This window comes from Schistocerca serialis, chromosome 7, assembly GCF_023864345.2.
Source record: "Schistocerca serialis cubense isolate TAMUIC-IGC-003099 chromosome 7, iqSchSeri2.2, whole genome shotgun sequence".
Lineage (NCBI taxonomy): Eukaryota > Metazoa > Arthropoda > Insecta > Orthoptera > Acrididae > Schistocerca > Schistocerca serialis.
In genome coordinates, this window is record NC_064644.1 from 268,497,209 (window position 1) to 268,517,248 (window position 20,040).

General features: G+C 35.7%; 1 protein-coding gene across 1 annotated transcript in view; it reads left to right on the forward strand.

Moving 5' to 3' along the window:
- The window catches only part of LOC126412662 (putative helicase MOV-10), a 431,824-nt gene that overhangs the window by 269,060 nt on the left and 142,724 nt on the right, over nt 1-20,040 (forward strand). The window contains exon 12 of the mRNA XM_050082364.1: nt 19,148-19,284. Within this exon, the coding sequence (XP_049938321.1) occupies nt 19,148-19,284 (137 nt within the window). The remainder of the gene's footprint in view (nt 1-19,147; nt 19,285-20,040) is intronic.

Genomic DNA, 20,040 nt, shown 5'->3' on the forward strand with positions numbered 1-20,040 from the left:
TATATTGCATTCTAAGACTTTCTGATGACTCTTTGATTTCACTTGTTTTCCATGAATTTGATTTTTTGTTTATTTTCATTCCCTTCAGAGGGACTGAAATATCCCAGCAGCATTTATAATTTGACAAGAACTTGTTGAATTTTATATCTACAGAACTATTGCTTTCTAAGTCCCAGTTTGCATTTTTTAACATTAGATTAAAGACATTAATTAATTAATCAATCGTCTCTCAATATATCTCCTGTTGTCACTTTTCTCATGAGATTTCTCTAAAGTCAATTTAACTGCTTGATGATCAGAGAAACCTGTATCCAATACCTCAGATTTAAAGCCACATTTTGATTTGTCAGTTAATATTTGGTCTATAGTACTTTCACTTTTGCTGCCATATCTGGTGATATCTTCTTTTGGCCCTTTTTTACAGTTGTCCTTGAAATTAATATTGAAATCTCCAGCCACAATTATGTATTTTGACTGACTATTTGGATAGTTCAGAAGATTTTCCAAATTTTCAGAGAGCAGTTCAAAATTGTCAGATGGGGACCTATATATACATGCAATTATAATTTTACTATATATTAGTTCACATAAACAATATCCAAAATCTTTTTCAATACAGCAGACTTTTTAAAACCTAATTTCCTTTTATTTAATACCTGTTCTTACATATATACATGTTCCACCCCCTCTGGATGTTTCCCTGCAAAAGCTGTTCACCAAATGGAGGTCTAAAATCCCAATTGCACATTTTTTTTTATTTCTTGCAGCCAATGTTCAATTATACACAAGATAGAAATCTCCTTCAATGAACCATTCAAATGGACCTTTATCTCATATAGCTTACTGGTTATGCCCTGTACATTATGATATAAATTCTATGAGAGGTATGTTTCTTGCCTGGTTAGTTCTTTGAAGAGTAGGCTCCAGTCTTTTCGTTTCTGACCTGATTTGTACCTCCTGGGGGTCCTGGACTTCTTCTTGGTTTTTTTTCTTCTGCAGAGGATTTGGCCATAAAAAATTGTTCGTATGTTGTTTGGGTGCTAACTTCTGCCTGGTGCTTGATCATGATCTGTTGTTTTTAACTTCTGTCCACTCTCGTATGGCTTCCTCCTCAGTCTTTTTACATGGGGATAATGTCTTCTGTGCTGGTTCCCTGCCATTTGTTCATTCCGCTGAAGGGATATTTACTGTTAACTTTTTAGTTTCTTCTTCTGTCATTTTTGTATACTGTGTTGCTTCCTTGTCACTTGTTCGTTCCATAGGATGCATATTTACTGTTAATTTTTTGGTTTCATCTTCTGTTATTTTCCCATATTGTGAGCATACGGTTTCGTTGAGCGACTGATCTGTCTTTTGCAAGCAGTTAACAGAGATCAGTGATGGTGTGGTGGGCTGAATCATGGCTGAATAATGGAGATTCATGCATAGTTTTTCCTTCCCTTTCAACACCAAATGTAGCCCATGCTATGTATAATCAGTCCTCCTTAAAAACAGATTTACATCCAGTACCTTAGCATGACTGTACTGGGCAATATATTCCATCAAGAATGAGTTCATTTTGTATATTTTTTCATTCCAGTCCACCCTGTCAAATCTATAGCGTAACATACACAGAATCTCTTTAATGTTCGTATATTTTGTGAGTAGCATGTTCACAGTGCATTGGTAATCCTTGTTATCTGATTCTGTATCATTTGTTCCAGCCAGAACAATAACACAGTCAGATTTACTGAAGTCCTTTACCTTTTCTTCAAGGTTATCAACAACATATTTCAACTGTGCTTTTGTCTTGACAACGGATGTCACAAAATATCTTGGTGGAAGTGTCTGATTTAATAAACTAGCACATGGTCATCCATGACTATCAGATAGAAATAAAATCTTGTGTCTTGTATCTGCATGCTTTCCAATACTTAAAACTTCCTTGTAGCTGTCATTATTTATTTTACAGGAGTTACTAAACACACTACTTCTTGATGATGCAAGAGCACTTTGTTTAATTTTGGAGTTTTCGTAATTGATTGTAGATAACTATCAAATACTATAACCAATAGCCCAAGGAAAGAAAGTGCTAAATGAATACACATCACTGTGTCACTCTTTGCCACAATACTGCCTATTACCGCCCTCTAAAATTAAATACCCTTCTTCCCATGCTTCACTTCATTCATTCTACCTGTCTATCCATAACTCTTCTCTTTCTCCCTATCTCTGTTTTGGACACATGCACACACACAAACACACACACATGCAAATAAAAGCAAAAACTTAACTGTGTTTGGAGTGTAATATCCTAGACTATTTCTGTATGCTGGGAGCAGCTGCTCTCATGTCTACAACACAATTTTGTAAATATCTGTATGGCAAAGTCTCTCCATAGCTCTGTAGATAGCAATCATTTTCACCTACAGCCATTTGTGCTTTGGTGTTGAAAGCTGTCAAAAGCACTGCCATTTGTTTGGGATTTCTTTAAGTTGACTCAACTGTAGGAATGTCTTAGCAGTAGGGAATAAATGTATTAAAACTTCATAGATGTTGCAACATTTTTTCACACATCTCAGTAGTTATCATGTCATATCTCTTGAGCTATGCATCTTACAATGATTTAATTGTGTAGGAACATTCAGTGGCCCATCTGGATACTGTCTGCAAAATGCATTGTGAATGGAGTAGGTAGCAAAGAAGTAATAAATGTAAACATATTCACAATTTTTCTCTCCTCTCATTGTTTATGATTTAATATCTCCTTAACTACATGTTACCTTGATATAATATTGTAAGTGCATTTAACTGTATGTGTGATAGTTTAGTGATGAAAATTAGATTTACAGCACATTTTCCATGCAATTAATACTTTGTATCTGTGCAATTAATACTTTGTATCTGTGTGTGAAATTGCCTCAAAAAATTATTCCATATGACCTCGATGAATGGAAGTATACAAAACAAACTAATTTTATAAAACTTTCATCACCAAATTTGCAGTGACATGTAGAACTAATGTTACTGAACTCAAGTGTTTGAGAAGATCTGTAATGTGTGATTTTATTCCATGTTTGGTTAAGTATACATACAAGACAGGTTTGTATGTCCTGACTGACTACAGTATGAATGTTCATGTGGCTAAGGTGATTGATGTTCTGTGTGATCCACCAGTGTTTCATGGTGGACATTGTAATGATTCATGTTGAATGTTACTCAAGTTTCTGCTGCCTGGTTGATTGATGAATGAATGTGAAATTTTCATGCTTCACAAAATTAATTCACATTAATTGACATCCAAACTGTACACTCGTCGTGTAAACAAAACATGGACAAACTTCACTGATATCTTTGACTTCCAAAAGTAACTTCAAAACTGACCACTCAATGCATTGCTTTACATAGAATTTTAACAATAACTTCCAAAATAGAGTATTATTAATTTTGTACAATTTTGATGTTACAATTAAAATTTACAAAATGTAAATAAACTGATGTTACAGCCGAATAAGGTATAGAATAGAATATTCAGTGACAATCTTTTGTAGTTATATCTTTTGTTTTCCATAAGAAAATCATTCTGAACTTTAATTACAATAATGTCTTTTGTATTATTTTAGTTATGTAATTAATTACAGTTTGGATTTGGTTACTAATATTCAATGGTAGCACAGTGCTCGTGCTTTATCTGATTACATACATAAAATGCACAAATAAGGCTTCAAATTCTGGAAATCGGAAAAGTGTGAGATATAAACAATTGGAGAGTTAATTAGAAATGTAATTACAAAGAATATTAATTACAGAGGAAGACATAAAAATAAATAACAAATGAAAATACATTGCTTGGTAATAACTTTTGAGCTGTTTCAGATAGTGAGGTCTTCTGGATTTTTAGATTACCATTTTGTTAATTAGAAACATTGATTTTTCATGCTAACATCTCTTCAGTCACTAGTTATTTATTTATAAGGTCTTATTACTTCAAACTCTTGATTAGTTACTTAATTTAGTATATGTACATAATTTTATCAATGATAACAATCCACCGATAATTATGACAAAGCACGTCCTTCCAGAACATTCCATATGCCTTTGCAATGAATATTAAGGTTTTTTTTATCAAATACAACAGAATTATATATATAAAGACACACATACAAGGCCTTAGGAAGCACTGTATTGTCCTATAACTTTCTGGATGCATATAAAAAAAAGTTGTTATCGGACATTTCATATGAGTCCTAAGGGAGGCTGTACCATTATAACATATTGATTTTGTTTAACAGATGTGTGTTGAAGGTGGGAAAACATGGTTGACTGTTACTATTGTTCATGTTGATTCTGCTCTTCATTCTTTGGTAACTGTGTGGAAAATTTGCCGCCTCATATGTTATCACACACAAGAAATGTATGGTAACCCACTTGTATGTTGCTATGAGAAGTGTCCATTATATTGTTGTGACCCCCCATTCCTATTGTGAGTGTTTCTGAGGATTTGATTGTACTGTCTGTCATCATTCTGCCATGCACGGTCAATTTTGTCTACATAATGTAAAAATTCGTCAACACTGTCATCTGGTCCATATACAAGTCCCCACTGAAAACGGTGTGGTAGGCGCCGTTTCAGTGCGTCAATCTGTATCAGTTCGTCCAAAGGTTTGCTCAAATGTGACAATGTCCCTAATTGTTTTTCACAAAATTCTCGCATGCTAATAGCAAGACCTTGTGATATTTGCTACCGTTAAGAAATTCGGATTTTATTCTTGCCTGTTTGTTTTCCGACCAAAACTTTGCCAATATTGGCGTTCAAAATCGGCAAAAGATGTAGTTTTTGTATCAATGTTTTGGTTTGCCCATGTAAGGGCTTCACCATCCAAAAAACGTTTCGCAAATTTAACTTTAGCAGACTCTGACATGTTAGGTTGGAAACTGTCTTTGCACTGATGCACAAAGTCAACTGGATGCAATTTCGCATCACCTGGGTAACATTTTAAACTAACATTGTTACAACTATGCACAAACATCTGGTTTGAATCAAAATTGGACATTATATTATTTTGCAATTTTGAAACTTCAGAGCTGACTGTTTCCACTTCTATTGTTACACTTTCTACTTTCTCGTCAATACAAGATATCTTATCAGAAACAACTTCAGAATTTTAATTCAATCTTTCCTCTACCAATTCTTTTTCTGAAACAATGAGTTCCTGCAATGTTTTTAACTCGTCTTTTCGGTTCAGTAATTCATTTAAAACGACTACTTCCGTGTTTTTGACATGTTTGTTAACTAATTCAATGCTTTTGTTTGTTTCTTTAAATTCGGAGATTGTGAAAGCCTCCAAACACTCAACTTTGGTTTCTACCCTTTCTGTGTCACATGCAACAATTTCTACTTTGTTATTTGTTGCGTTGATTTCTTCTCTTAATGATTTCAAATTTTGGTCCAGCTTTTCTGTGACCTCTTTAATGTTGCTACCTAATTGGTTATTTTGAGTTATCATTTGTTCTAGTTTATTATTCAACAATTGAGATATCTGATCAATTAAATTCGGTTGCTGATTTGCTCCCGAAAAACCATGAAAAGGCGAACAACTACTGCTCACGGAATTTGCTTCACTGTTTAAGTGTACATTTGGAGTTGAAGCATGAAATTGACGGCCTGACCGCGTGGTCATGCCTATTTGATTTAACTGAGTTTCGCTCATTTTGATCAAAGTGGCTAGACACTAGACAAAACACTTTCCTGCCTATCAGGTGAAATTGCCACACGTACACAATGAAACAAAAACAGAAAATTGTAGGACACAATTAAAAGGGGTACTTATCTGATTCATTCGCGATGTCATTCCAGAATATTACTTTTGCTCCTGGCGACGTCCGTGGCACAGTCTGCAACGTACAAGATTATGGTTCCTGCCTCTTCTACATGGAATTCTTGCGAGTCGTCCTCTGCACAGTCTTCCACTTGATCCCAGCTCCTCCACCACGTTGAGATGTTTATATTTTCCCACCTCTGCGTTGCAAATGTTTTGACTTTTGAGTGAAATGCCCAGTCAATGTGCTGTTGTTTTCACGTCAATTCTACCAACAGTGAGAGTTGTTTAGTTCTCTGGGTGTTGTAAAATTTCTGGATTTGTCTCGTCGCTGTGCAGCCTATGAAAAGGATTGCGGAAGACTCCCAAATAAATTCCAAAGTACAGTGCAGTTTTAACACCAATATATTTCCTGGACTCTGGTGTCCGAGCCTAGTGAACTGTACCGGTTACATCACATGTACCCAAAATTGACATCAAACGACACAGAGTTCATAACAATCAACAAACGAGTGAGCCTACAATACATTTGCTCACAACCCTAGCCAAAAAACGAGTGCCCCAAGGCGCCTGCGTGACCTCTATTTATACTTTTGTGAACAATTACCTACAATGAAAAATTACAATTTTATGTAAAATCACAATTAAAAGTTAAACCGAATATGAGCTACACATTGCTAAAAATTTACAATCTCAGTGCTGAACAAGGTGAACCTATTTTCAACTTAGTTACAAGTTAATATAACATTTTCTGACTAATTATGTTACAGGTAACAATTACATTTCTAAATTTGTTTATAACAAATCAACTAGTGCCTGAATTATAGTGCTAACATATATCGGAGATTCAATTAACATGCTTTATTTATATGTTCTATTTAATTTGCTGTAGTAATTTTATAATGATAGGTTTACTGGTACATCCTGACCATGTGCTACATTTCTTTCAATTACTTACAGTATTAATTTCACATTTATATTGTGTTTTTCACACAAGAACAATGTTAATCAGCAAAGCATCATTTTCGAATTATGTGTATACTGAAATAGTGGTTATTTTTGTATGTAATTTGGAAACGGGTCACTTTACAATTGGGCAATTAGGACTGGTGTTTATCTTTAATGGTCTCCGAGGGGCTCTGATAGGTAGCATTGAGATACAGTAATATTTCAGGAGGATTTCATGAAGGATGGCTCTCATTTCAGGGCAGGATTTGAGGAAGTCGTATCCCTGCTGGAGAGCCACATTCAGAGTCTGATCCAGTCCCAGAAAGTATCATGTCACAAGTGGGGCACTTTTGGGGTTCTTCTGTGGGAGGTTCTGGGTTTGAGGGGATGAGGAAGTGTCTCTGGTTATTTGCTTCTGTACCAGGTCGGGAGGGTAGTTGCGGAATGCGAAAGCTGTTTTCAGGTTGTTGGTTTAATGGTTCAGGGATTCAGGATTGGAGCAGATTCGTGTGCCACGAAGACCTAGGCTGTAGGGAAGGGACCATTTGATATGGAATAGGTGGCAGCTGTCATAATGGAGGTACTGTTGCTTGTTGGTGGGTTTGATGTGAACGGATGTGTGAAGCTGGCCATTGGACAGATGGAGGTCAACATTGAGGAAAGTGGCATGGAATATGGAGTAGGACCAGATGAATCTGATGGAACCAAAGGAGTTGAGGTTGGAGAGGAAATACTGGTGTTCTTCTTCATTGCGAGTCCAGATCATGAAGATGTCATTAATAAATCTGTACCAAACTTTGGGTTGGCAGGCCTGAGTAACCAAGAAGGCTTCCTCTAAGCGACCCATAAATAGGTTGGCATACGAGGGGGCCATCCTGGTACACATGGCTGTTCCCTTTAATTGTTGGTATGTCTGACCTTCAAAAGAGAAGAAGTTGTGAGTTAGGATGAAGCTGGCTAAGGTAATGAGGAAAGAGGTTTTAGGTAGGGTGGCTGGTGATTGGCGTGAAAGGAAGTGCTCCAACGCAGCGAGGCCCTGGACGTGCAGGATATTTGTGTGTAGGGAAGGGGCATCAATGGTTACAAGGATGGTTTCCGGGGGTAACAGTTTGGGTAAGGATTCCAGGCGTTCGAGAAAGTGGTTGGTGTCTTTGATGAAGGATGGGAGACTGCATGTAATGGGTTGAAGGTGTTGATCTACATAGGCAGGGATACGTTCTGTGGGGGCTTGGTAACCAGCTACAATGGGGCGGCCGGGATGTTTGGGTTTGTGAATTTTAGGAAGTAGGTAGAAGGTAGGGGTGCAGAGTGTCAGTGGGGTCAGGAAGTTGATGGAGTCAGGTGAAAGGTTTTGTAGGGGGCCTAAGGTTCTGAGGATTCCTTGAAGCTCTGCCTGGACATCAGGAATGGGATTACTGTGGCAAACTTTGTATGTATTTCAAACTCCAATAACAAATTCCTAAGTTGTTCCTGTTGTTGGTCATTAAGAGTTGTAGCTTCCCACACTTTAGAATCTACTACACTTTCAAAATCCTGATCCTCAGTCTCATCAAAATTTATGTGTCATCAGACATCTGGTACTCACCTTGGTTCACAATGTTTTGCAATAGTCACAACTTTTCCCATGGTTTAAAATACAGAAATTAGTTTTCACATATGTATTACTTTTAGGTTCCAAATTAAACAATTCTTTAGCACTCCAGCTGAAACAAGCTTCCACTTTCTCTATCCAATCCATACTGAGAATTACATTTTCTTCCAGACTAGGGATCACTATGTATCCATGTTAAAAGGTCTTGTCTTCTATACTGAAAGTTAAAAGTACCTGAGATTTTACTAATTTGCTTTGATTACCTGCAGCTCCTCATATCTTTACACCTACAATGGGCATTTCCACAAAATTCTTACTATACTCGATCTTGACTCTAAATTGTTCAGATATACCACAAATCGGACTACCTGTATCAATCAAACAGTTGCCTTCCCTCTGATCAATTTTAATCTTGATGTAAGGAGACCCAAAATCTGAATTATCCTCTATGTTGTCAGACACTTCATGCAAAAGATCACCTTCAATTTCATCAAATGCTCCATCCAAACTGTCTTCACAAGGTTTTATCAACTTTACAAGTATCATAACATTTCTTTGATTATTCATGTTGTGAGGTGAAGATTGAACACAATGAATAGTTCCATGACACAACTAACATCACTTGTTACAGAAGGAACACAAAACACATTACTGTCAAAATTACACTTCCTTCTTAGATCCTCTTTCACTTCATTCCACCAATTGGGATATAAATTCTGACTAACTACGGCTAACTTATTCCAAAATGCACCTTTATCTAAGTTATTATCAATCTAGTCCCAAACAAACTTCAAGAAGTTTTAACCTTTATTCTCCTGATCACAGATACCTCACCTTCACTGTTTGCATCATTACTCTGCATGACATTAATGAAAAACTGTTTTGACTGGACTGGTATTCCATGACCCTCCCTTACAACATCATATACATCACTTACCTTACCTGTTTTGTCAACATAATTTACAAATAACTCTGAAACTTCATTATTCTTAAACTCCACAATAGTCCTCCAAAATTGCTCCATCAACATCACTGACAATACAAGTCTCGTACCTCTTCACTTACCTCTCTCAGACTTACTAACCTCAGTTACTTCACACCACTCATTCACATCTACACCCAAAATACTACCTAGTTCAGATCCAATACAGTCATCACCTGATTTATATACATCAATAATACTGTTTTTTGCCCAAAAAAATATATCATTAGTACATACTACATCAAAATTCCCACTATCTCACATTTGCGATTAGCACTTACATCACCATAATTAAACATAGTATCAAAAAAATTTTGATAAAAACATAAATGACAAATCTGATATCCCTTCCGTTCAGTTTCAGATACATGTGCCATATCATTAACACTGTTATTACTGTCTAATTGCAAGTGTAACTTAGGGGTCCTGTGCTTGTTATGTTTCTTCGCCCCAAAACTGTGGACCTTCATTGTGGCAAACTGCTGAGTAGTGACTTCTATGATTGTTTCTTCTATTAAAACGGCCATGGTTATTCCCATTATTCCTATCCTGCTGCTGTTCAGAATTTACCTCTCTGTTGATACTTTGATCCTGATGGAGGTTACCATTATCTCTGTTTCTGTGATTACTCCCTTTGTGATTTCTATCATTCCTATTATTATGGTACATACTTCTTTCTACTGGCCTATCCAGCCTTTCAACTTATCATAAAAACTGTTCAAGACAATCATCAAGTCCATGTACCAAATCCAACTGCAACCTTTCTGGTAATCTCCTTTTAAGCGCATCAGTCAAGGTCATTTCATCAAATAGTTTGCCAAGGTGTGCTAATTTTTTAAATTGGTTCACACAAAACTCTTTCAAAGTGCTGACCCTATTCGTATAATTAGGACTATTAAAAAATTCACTTTTGTTTCTCCCCTGTTCTGCTTCTCACCAAAATTTATTTAAAAAACTTTTCTCGAAACTCTGATATGTTTCACATGACTCAAATTTAAATTTAACCATGACAGGACTTCGCCTTCAAGAAATCTTTTAACAAATTAAATTTTTTTATTGTCATTCATGCCTAACATAAAGCTATATCTGCAGTTGTGCAGAAAATCTACTGGATATTAATTATCTGATTGAAAACTTTTGATAGGAGTGTTGGACCATGCAATACCATTGTTTGCACACAGATTTTTGTTAATACAACTATCCTGAACTGCTGAAATTTTTTGATCTAAAACAGTTGCATCAGTTTGCATTTTGTTTTTTTACATTTAAAATTATTTGGTTTAAACTGGGGACATTTTGTTGGGTGGTAGTTCCAAACACAAACAGATTTTCCACTACAGCTTTCTGTTCAACTCAGATGTCATCAACATTCTTTGATTATTTCACTGACTCAGCTACAATCTCATTTTCTAAAACATTAAAATTTTTTTCTAAAACACTAACTTTTTAATTCAGACTTTTTAACCTCTCGGACAACACATTTTTTACCCCTGAAACTTGATTACTAAGTTTTCTTATGTGATCGTGTATTATGTCCATTTTACTATTGTCTTCAGTTTTCAAGTCATTTAATTGTCCTTGTAGTGAAGCAAGTTTGCTATCATTATCTGCTCTTACTTCAGTTAACTGATCATTAATTGCACTAAATTTGCTAGTGTTGTCTGTCTTCATTTCCTCTAGATTTGCCAAAATTAACTGAGAAACAGCAGTCTTTCTTTACTGTCTATGATTCGACTTGGCTCAAACATGTCCTGACTGGAATCTGTAGCTTTCATTTGTACCTCACTTTTGTTTTTGTTCCTATTTATTTTGTTAACAAGCATATGAGTCCACAAAGAAATTAACTTTACAAATAGTTTTACTTATATTTCCTTTTCAATGTCCCTGGTTATAGTAGTAAAGTCCTCTTCACTTTCATTGATCCAGTCCATTATTATTGGTAGTACATCGTCACTGTTGGTGTAAAGATCCTTTGTTAGACAGCCTTCAGGTTTGCTCCACACGATCGGAAATTAATTTGTACATCAATTTCAAAAATCAATGAAATAAAACAATTTCTGCAACAAATGAAACTTCCTTATTTGCCAATTAATCATGGACAATGCCCACACTTGTAATCTCTCCCCTCCTTCCTAATTGCATCTATTGTCCAGTCTTTTATGAAGGTTTGAGAGGAGCGAAGGTTACAATAAACTTTCTAGTTTAGTTATCTTTCCATGTTGAGTTGGCTCCAGTTCTTCTTGTTTAGGGGTCTCATTCCTGAAGCTGAAAAATGTCACATTTTAGGTCCTCACAATTGAATTGAACTCAATAATTTTGAAGACTGTTGTTGCAGAATTTTTGTTTTTATGTAAATATATTTTCTCTTATTTTAGTATATAATACAGTATTTTGATTTTTCACATTAACAGAGCCGAAATTACATTGTTCGCAGAAAAATACATCCTTCTACCATAGAGGCATGCTTGCCACTCTCTCACACTCTGTGTAAATAACAATATTCCAAAGGGTTTACAATTTTTCTTAACAAATGAATTTCTACTAGTATCTGCTACATTATTAATTTTGATTATTATTCCATAAATGAATCCAGAAATAAACATAGTACATAGTGCACAATTGTGTAATTAATAATAACATTTTTAAGTGTGCCAATAATTCATAATTTCAAATGTTTCTAAAAAAATAATAATTTAGTAATGCTAGAGGAAGATGTCCCATTACACTGTCAAAAATTGATTCTGTATTGATATTTATTAGAGGTCATGGTACTGACATGAAATCCAGTTTTGTAGGTAACATGACACTGTATACTGGTAATAGTATTTGATCTGCATGTATAATAGTATAATACAGTATGTGTATAATGGTATATGATCTGTAGTGTCAGCCATTAACCACACGAGAGTATACTGAGAACCTGTAGACATATATTTCCTTTCTCCTCATACTATATCCTTACTGATGATGATGATATATTAAGCCTTGTACAAAACTGAATCAAATATGTTTTTTTTCATAAGTCAAATGATGAACCATTCAACAAGAGCCAATCAATAATACTTTTGAATATTTTGTTTATGACTCCTGCTGTTTTCATTTGGGCTTGATTGGGATGCTTGCATCACCTGCAAAAACCACTATTTATGTTTTGTCAGTGTATAGTAGTAGTTTAGATTAGATTCACTTATTGTATTTATAATAAGAATAGGAATGCCTCTAGAACTCAACCCATATGGAACACAAATAATAATTTGCCCCCATTTCAAAGAACATTCATCGCAAGACCCAAATGAGCTATCTAATTGATCCTTTGCTTCCCATCAGCTAAATATAATGTGAACCACTTAGTTGTTGTACCTCAAAATTCATAAACTTTAATTTTCTCTGGAAGAAGCTTGTGTTTTGCACAGTCAAATGCTGTGGACACATCATAAAAAAGTCGATTAATAAAACCTTGTCATTTCAGCTATTTTAACACAAGGTAAGTGAATCTTATATTTGCAGATATGCCCAGCTGTCCCTAAGTACATTATCTTTCCCAAAACTTTTGATAAGGATGTCTATAGTGAAATGGGTTACTAATTATCAATGTATGTCCTGTTACCTTTCTTAAACAGAGGTCCAACAACTGCACACTTTTGGCCTGCGTAGAAAGATACCTTGTGAAAGTGATTCATTAATATACAGCTGAGCACAGTGACTGTATCAGAAGAATATGCTTTTAATATTTTACCAACCCAAATATTATTTTTAAGATGGTAATTTATTTTCCTGATTTACATGGCCATAGTTGGAGTATGCAGATTCATTCACTGATTCCTCAATTTTTTTAGAAAATGAGCATTGAAGAGGCTTACTTTGTGTTTGATGTCTTGAATCATCTGGTAATTATGTTGAAATACTAGATCATTTTGTTCCCTTATAGACTTTTCCATTTCCTTTCTTTGATTTTGTTCTCATAATTATCAGTGGATTACCTAATATGTTTCACAGCTGCGTGCATGTGCTTATCCTGATATAGTTCCTGCTACATGATACTTGAAAGCCTTTGATAACAAGGTTTCTTTGATTTAGTGCTGATCTATAACCTACAATTTATTATTATTGTGTGCTCTGATTTTAATGTAAATTTAGCAGCTTCGCATGAAGCCAATGATTTAATAAATGTGCTCGCAACACTCTCCATGAAAAATATTGCAAAAGAATCTACTAGAATAACTCCACTTCTTCTTATTCCATTGACACAATCATTGTAAATTCTTACCCTGTCCCATTAATAAAACTTGAGAACTTGTCAAATGGTCTCTCTGACCACCAAGGCCACCTGTTTGATGTAAGCCTGCCATATAAAAAAAATTCCATGTCCACCTCACCTAAAATAATTCACAGGAGTGCATTAATGATCCTGACAGTTTACAGTTACTTAGAGATTTGTTAAAACAACTTTGAGAAAATGTTTACCTAGAAGAAGCCACTGACAAAATGGCTAAGAATTTTGCTGACACACTGCGCCATTGTTCTGATATTGCCTTCCCTCTTAAGAAGCAAGTAACTAGGACCCGCAGGAAACCTGAATACAAAGGGTGGATCACACAAGGGATACTCACCTTCTGCAAAACTAAGCAAAGACTATACATGGAAAGTAAAAGTGACAGAGGCCCTAATTTTTAAAATTATTTTTAAAAAAATTCTTCAAAAAGTGACATCCAAGGCAAAAAAGCTCTCAGTCAACCAGTACATTAAAAATACAAATAAAAGAGTAAAGCTGCATGGAAAGTTGTCAGTGGTACTACAGGAACAAGCCTAAACAACCACTGCCTGATTTTCTAAAAGAGAATGGGGAAAAAAGAATGAGATCCTAAAGATATAAGTGAATTGTTTAATGCACATTTCACAAATAACATAAAACAGTATTTCTTCAGGAATGACCAAATCACAAAAAACTTTTGAAATAGAGCTAAAAAAATGAAACAGGTCACTCTTCTTAACACCAACATCAGCTGCAGAAGTTATAAAAATCATCAGAGAAACAAGAATCTCAAATTCTTGTGGTACTGGTGGTTTGCCTGATCATTTAATAAAAAATATTGCCACAGAAATTGCTGGACCCATTTGTGATGTAATAAACAGTTCATTAAGCAATGCCTACTTTCTGGAACTCTTCAAAATTGGAAAAGTCATCCATATGACATAAATAATGTCCCTCTTACCAGCACTATCAAAGGTAATTGAAAAAGCCATGTGCAGTCATGTATTAGAATTCCTGAATTAGAAAACTTATTTTCTGAACATCAGTATGAGTTTAGCAAGCACAGATCTGTTAAAGAAGGCCTTTTTGCTCTCTGTGACCAAATAATCTCTTCTTTCAATCACAGAGGATTCTCCTCTGGATAGTTCATTGACATAACCCAAGCATTTGATTTGGTTAATCAACAGATATTGCTTCAGAAAGCAGACACATATGCATCTGAGATATGTATAATCAGTGTAATCAGTGATTTGAGTCATAATTAACAAATAGTATGCAAGTAGTTGAAGTCTCTAGCACTAGGAAAGAAAGAACTTGCTCTAGTAAAGCCCTAATTACCTATGGTGTGCCACAAGGCTCTGTCCCGAGTCCCCTTTTCTTTTGGCTTCTTATTAATGAACCTTCTTAAATTTTCTTCTGTACTTACAATTGTAAGACATTTCCAGGGGCAGATGTGGACCCTGACCACAATCTATTGGTTATGAACTGTTGATTAAAACTGAAGAAACTACAAAAAGGTGGGGCTTTAAGGAGATGGGACCTGGATGAACTGACTAAACCAGAGGTTGTACAGAGTTTCAGGGAGAGCATAAGGGAACGATTGACAGGATTGGGGGAAAGAAATACAGTAGAAGAAGAATGGGTAGCTTTGGGGGATGAAATAGTGAAGGCAGCAGAGGATCAAATAGGTAAAAAGACGAGGGCTAGTAGAAACCCTTGGGTAACAGAAGAAAAATTGAATTTAATTGATGAAAGGAGAAAATATAAAAATGCAGTAAATGAAGCAGGCAAAAAGGAATACAAACATCTCAAAAATGAGATTGACGGGAAGTGCGAAATGGCTAAGCAGGGATGGCTAGAGGACAAATGTAAGGATGTAGAGGCTTATCTCACTGGGGGTAAGATAGATACTGCCTACAGGAAAATTAAAGAGACCTTTGGAGAAAGGAGAACCACTTGCATGAATATCAAGAGCTTTGATGGAAACCCAGATCTAAGCAAAGAAGGGAAAGCAGAAAGGTGGAAGGAGTATATAGAGGGTCTATACAAGGGCGATGTACTTGAGGACAATATTATGGAAATGGAAGAGGATGTAGATGAAGATGAAATGGGAGATATGATACTGCATGAAGAGTTTGACAGAGCACATAAAGACCTGAGTCGAAACAAGGCCCCCGAAGTAGGCAACATTCTATTAGAACTACTGACAGCCTTGGGAGAGCCAGTCCTGACAAAACTCTACCATCTGGTGAGCAAGATGTATGGGACAGGCGAAATACCCTCAGACTTCAAGAAGAATATAATAATTCCAATCCCAAAGAAAGCAGGTGTTGACAGATGTGAAAATTACCAAACTATCAGTTTAATAAGCCACAGCTGCAAAATACTAACACGAATTCTTTACAGGTGAATGGAAAAACTGGTAGAAGCCGACCTTGGGGAAGATCAGTTTTGATTCCATATAAATGTTGGAACACGTGAGGCAATACTGACCCTAAGACTTATTTTAGAAAATAAATTAAGCAAAGGCAAACCTGTGCTTCTAGCATTTGTAGACTTAGAGAAAGCTTTTGACAATGTTGACTGGTATACTCTCTTTCAAATTCTAAAGGTGGCAGGGGTAAAATACAGGTAGCAAAAGGCTATTTACAATTTGTACAGAAACCAGATTGCAGTTATAAGAGTCGAAGGGTATGAAAGGGAAGCAATGGATGGGAAGAGAGTGAGACAGGGTTGTAGCCTCTCCTTGATGTTATTCAATCTGTATATTGAGCAAGCAATAAAGGAAACAAAAGAAAAGTTCAGGGTGGGTATTAAAATCCATGGAGAAGGAATAAAAACTTTGAGGTTAGCCGATGACAATGTAATTCTGTCAGAGACAGCAAAGGACTTGGAAGAGCAGTTGAATGGAATGGACAGTGTCTTGAAAGGGAGGTATAAGATGAACATCAACAAAAGCAAAATGAGGATAATGGAACGTAGTCGAATTAGGTCGAGTGATGCTGAGGGAATTAGATTAGGAAATGAGACACTTAAAGTAGTAAAGGAGTTTTGCTATTTGGGGAGCAAAATAATTGATGATGGTCGAAGTAGAGAGGATATAAAATGTAGGCTGGCAATGGCAAGGAAAGCGTTACTGAAGAAGAAAAATTTGTTAACATCGAGTATAGATTTAAGTATCAGGAAGTCGTTCCAGAAAGTATTTGTATGGAGTGTAGCCATGTATGGAAGCGAAATGTGGACGATAAATAGTTTAGACAAGAAGAGAATAGAAGCTTTCGAGATGTGGTGCTACAGAAGAATGCTGAAGATTAGATGGGTAGACACATAACTAATGAGGAGGTATTGAATAGAATTGGGGAGAAGAGGAGTTTGTGGCACAACTTGACTAGAAGAAGGGATCGGTTGGTAGGACATGTTCTGAGACATTGAGAGATCACCAATTTAGTATTGGAGGGCAGCGAGGAGGGTAAAAATTGTCGAGGAAGACCAAGAGATGAATACACTAAGCAGATTCAGAAGGATGTAGGCTGCAGTAGGTACTGGGAGATGAAGAAGCTTGCACAGGATAGAGTAGCATGGAGAGCTGCATCAAACCAGTCTCAGGACTGAAGACCACAACAACAACAACAACAGTATTTTCTGATGATACAAATCTATTATTCAATAGCATATCAGTGCAACAAATGATTGATCAAATATCAGATACAAAGAGTAGGCTGCTGTCCTGGCTCTACTGAAATAAACTGGTTCTGAATGCAAATAAAACATCACACATGCTCTTCTATCCATCAAAAAATCCCTCTGCTCAAATGACACCAATATTAATAGAAGGCCATGAAATCAATCAAGTAAAAGCAATTAAATTTTGTGGAATGTGGGTAGATAACACTTTGAAATGGGATGTGCACAGGGATAAAGTACTGAATAAGCTGAGCAGCCTCTGTTATGCTTTTAGAATCCTCAGCTAAACATGCAACAACATAGATACATTAAAAACAGTGTACTGAGGTCTTGTTCATTCCATTTTAGCATATGGCATCCCCTGCTGGGGTCATCATACAAAAAAATCTTTGTAATGCAGAAAAGGCTATTAAAGATAGTGAAGCATGAGCATCCTAGATCATCAGCAAAGCCAATTTTCAAAGACTTGAAAATTTTACCAGTAGCCTATATTTATATAATAGAAACAGTCTTATCTGTTAAAAAAACATGCACCTCTTCACAATAAATAGGGGATATACATGATCACAATGCGAGAACAAATTTGAACTTTGTCTGCTGCCCCAGAGAGTAAGTAGGTGTCAAGCTGGTGTCAAGAATATAGTCACTCAGCTGTACAATAAACTTCTTATGACCATAAGAAATAGTGAAGGGCTGTCATTCAGTAAAAAAATAAAATAACTATTTTTCACACACACCTTTTACTCTGTTGATGAGTACTTAAAGGCAAATTTACTGTAACTCTCCAAAATTCCTTCCCAAAAAAGTAAGAACACAAGCTCACAATTCATCAAAAAACACATTAAATTTATTTTTACTTATCCTTAATCTTGCTTTATATACTGAAATGAATTGCACTTTATGTCAACTGAGTTAGGACTGTACAGAAATAAGCCTATATTTTTGTACTTATTGTAATTTCTTAATTCCCATCATGCATTGTAAGCCCATATATATTGCTGTTACTTCCCATATGAATGTAAACTGTCCCCTGTGCGTATTTAGCTTTATGTCAGTTTTTAATTCAATGTACATGTAAATTGTCCCCTATGTGTTTTTAGCTTTTGACCATTTTTTATGCCATCATACATGTAAGCTTATTCATTTTAAAATATTTAACTTTAATACTGTTTGTATTGTCTTATAAAAATTCAAACAACTGTCATACAATTAATGTTAATCATGTCCTATATCTTTGTACAACATGCCAGGCACAATAAATAAATAAATTAAATAAGTGTCATATTTCATGGTTTTTGTTTGGAAATAATGGTTAATGGTGCAGAGAAATTAACTTAGAAATGCATGAATTTAGAATTTTCATCAATTGTGTAGTGTACCTCAACAGAACTGATGCTTCTCATGTTCCTGGTAAAAGTGCCTGTTGTGAGCTCATTAACTGTTTGAATGGTTTCTTGAGAGTTCAGTCCAGTATGTCTCTTTTTAATACTGAGTTACTACATCATAACACAATGGAAATAGCTTCTTTGTGGACTAGAATTTTTCTTGTTAGGAGATACACCGTAGGGGGGGGGGGGGGGGGGGGGGGGACCAGAAAATGGAGTCTGAAACACAAACTTACTTCTTACTGCAATAGAAAAAACAGTGGACCATCCATGGCTGACATATATTTTGTTGCTGACACCAAATGAAACGACCTCATTCTCCATTAGCTGCCTTACACAAGTTGTAAGGCAATATTATGGCATTATCAGAATACCACTGCACTTCTCTGTAGCAACAAATATTGTTACTTGATTATGTGGTTCCAGTTTTCCTCACTTCTTGTCACTGTTCCATACATTTGTTGACAAATACATTCTACTGATTTATTATTAATGGTTGCTTTGCAGTTATGGAAAAATTGTGATGGTGCCCGTATTTTAGCATGCACGCCATCCAATGCAGCTGCAGATGTTCTGACTACACGAATTCTGCAACAAATTCCAAACAAGAGCGTCATACGTATGTATGCTGAGTGTTGGACAGGGTAAGTGTTTCTTAAGGGGGAAATAACCTGAAGAACAATGCCAGTTCATTGTACTATAATTGTGTATTTTAGTGCAACAAACTATTTGCGTATATTTATAAATCCCGATTCTGTAATGTAACTGACATGAAGAAACATTAATGTTTATCCCAAATTATAAAAATTGGGTTGCACTGACGTAAGATAGTGAATCCGTTGCTTTGCTTACCTTCCGAATCAGTAAATGTTGAAAAACAGAATTCACTCATTATTTGCATATCATGTTTCAAAAAACCCATAATGAAGGAGAGCTTTCAAGGATGTAAAACACGCAGGCAGAAGGAGCTACTGCAGGCCACATCTGTAGAATATGCTAACAACATATTGTAAATGGCAATACACTCTCACTGATGATTATGAGAATTACCTCTAGTTCACTGAGAGATAGATTTGGATATATTTATCAGGACAGAAAGTAGGTGCTTTGATAAAAACAAAAACTGTCCTCTGACACTACTCAGCTATTTTTCTTAACTAAATGATCCATGACATTTCAGGAAAGGAGTAAAGGATCTAATGTAATTCCTTAAAATTAAAAAAAAAAACTGTTAACTGCCTACATATATATAGAAATGAAAATATGATGGCTAGATTAGTTTCAGTTGTCAGTCTACCCATCCTTATATCATGCTCATATGAGATGCAAGTTGAACAAAAACTGGATGTACTGCAAATAGCCATGTCATGCAATAGCTTGCCTCTGTATAAGAGATCAGT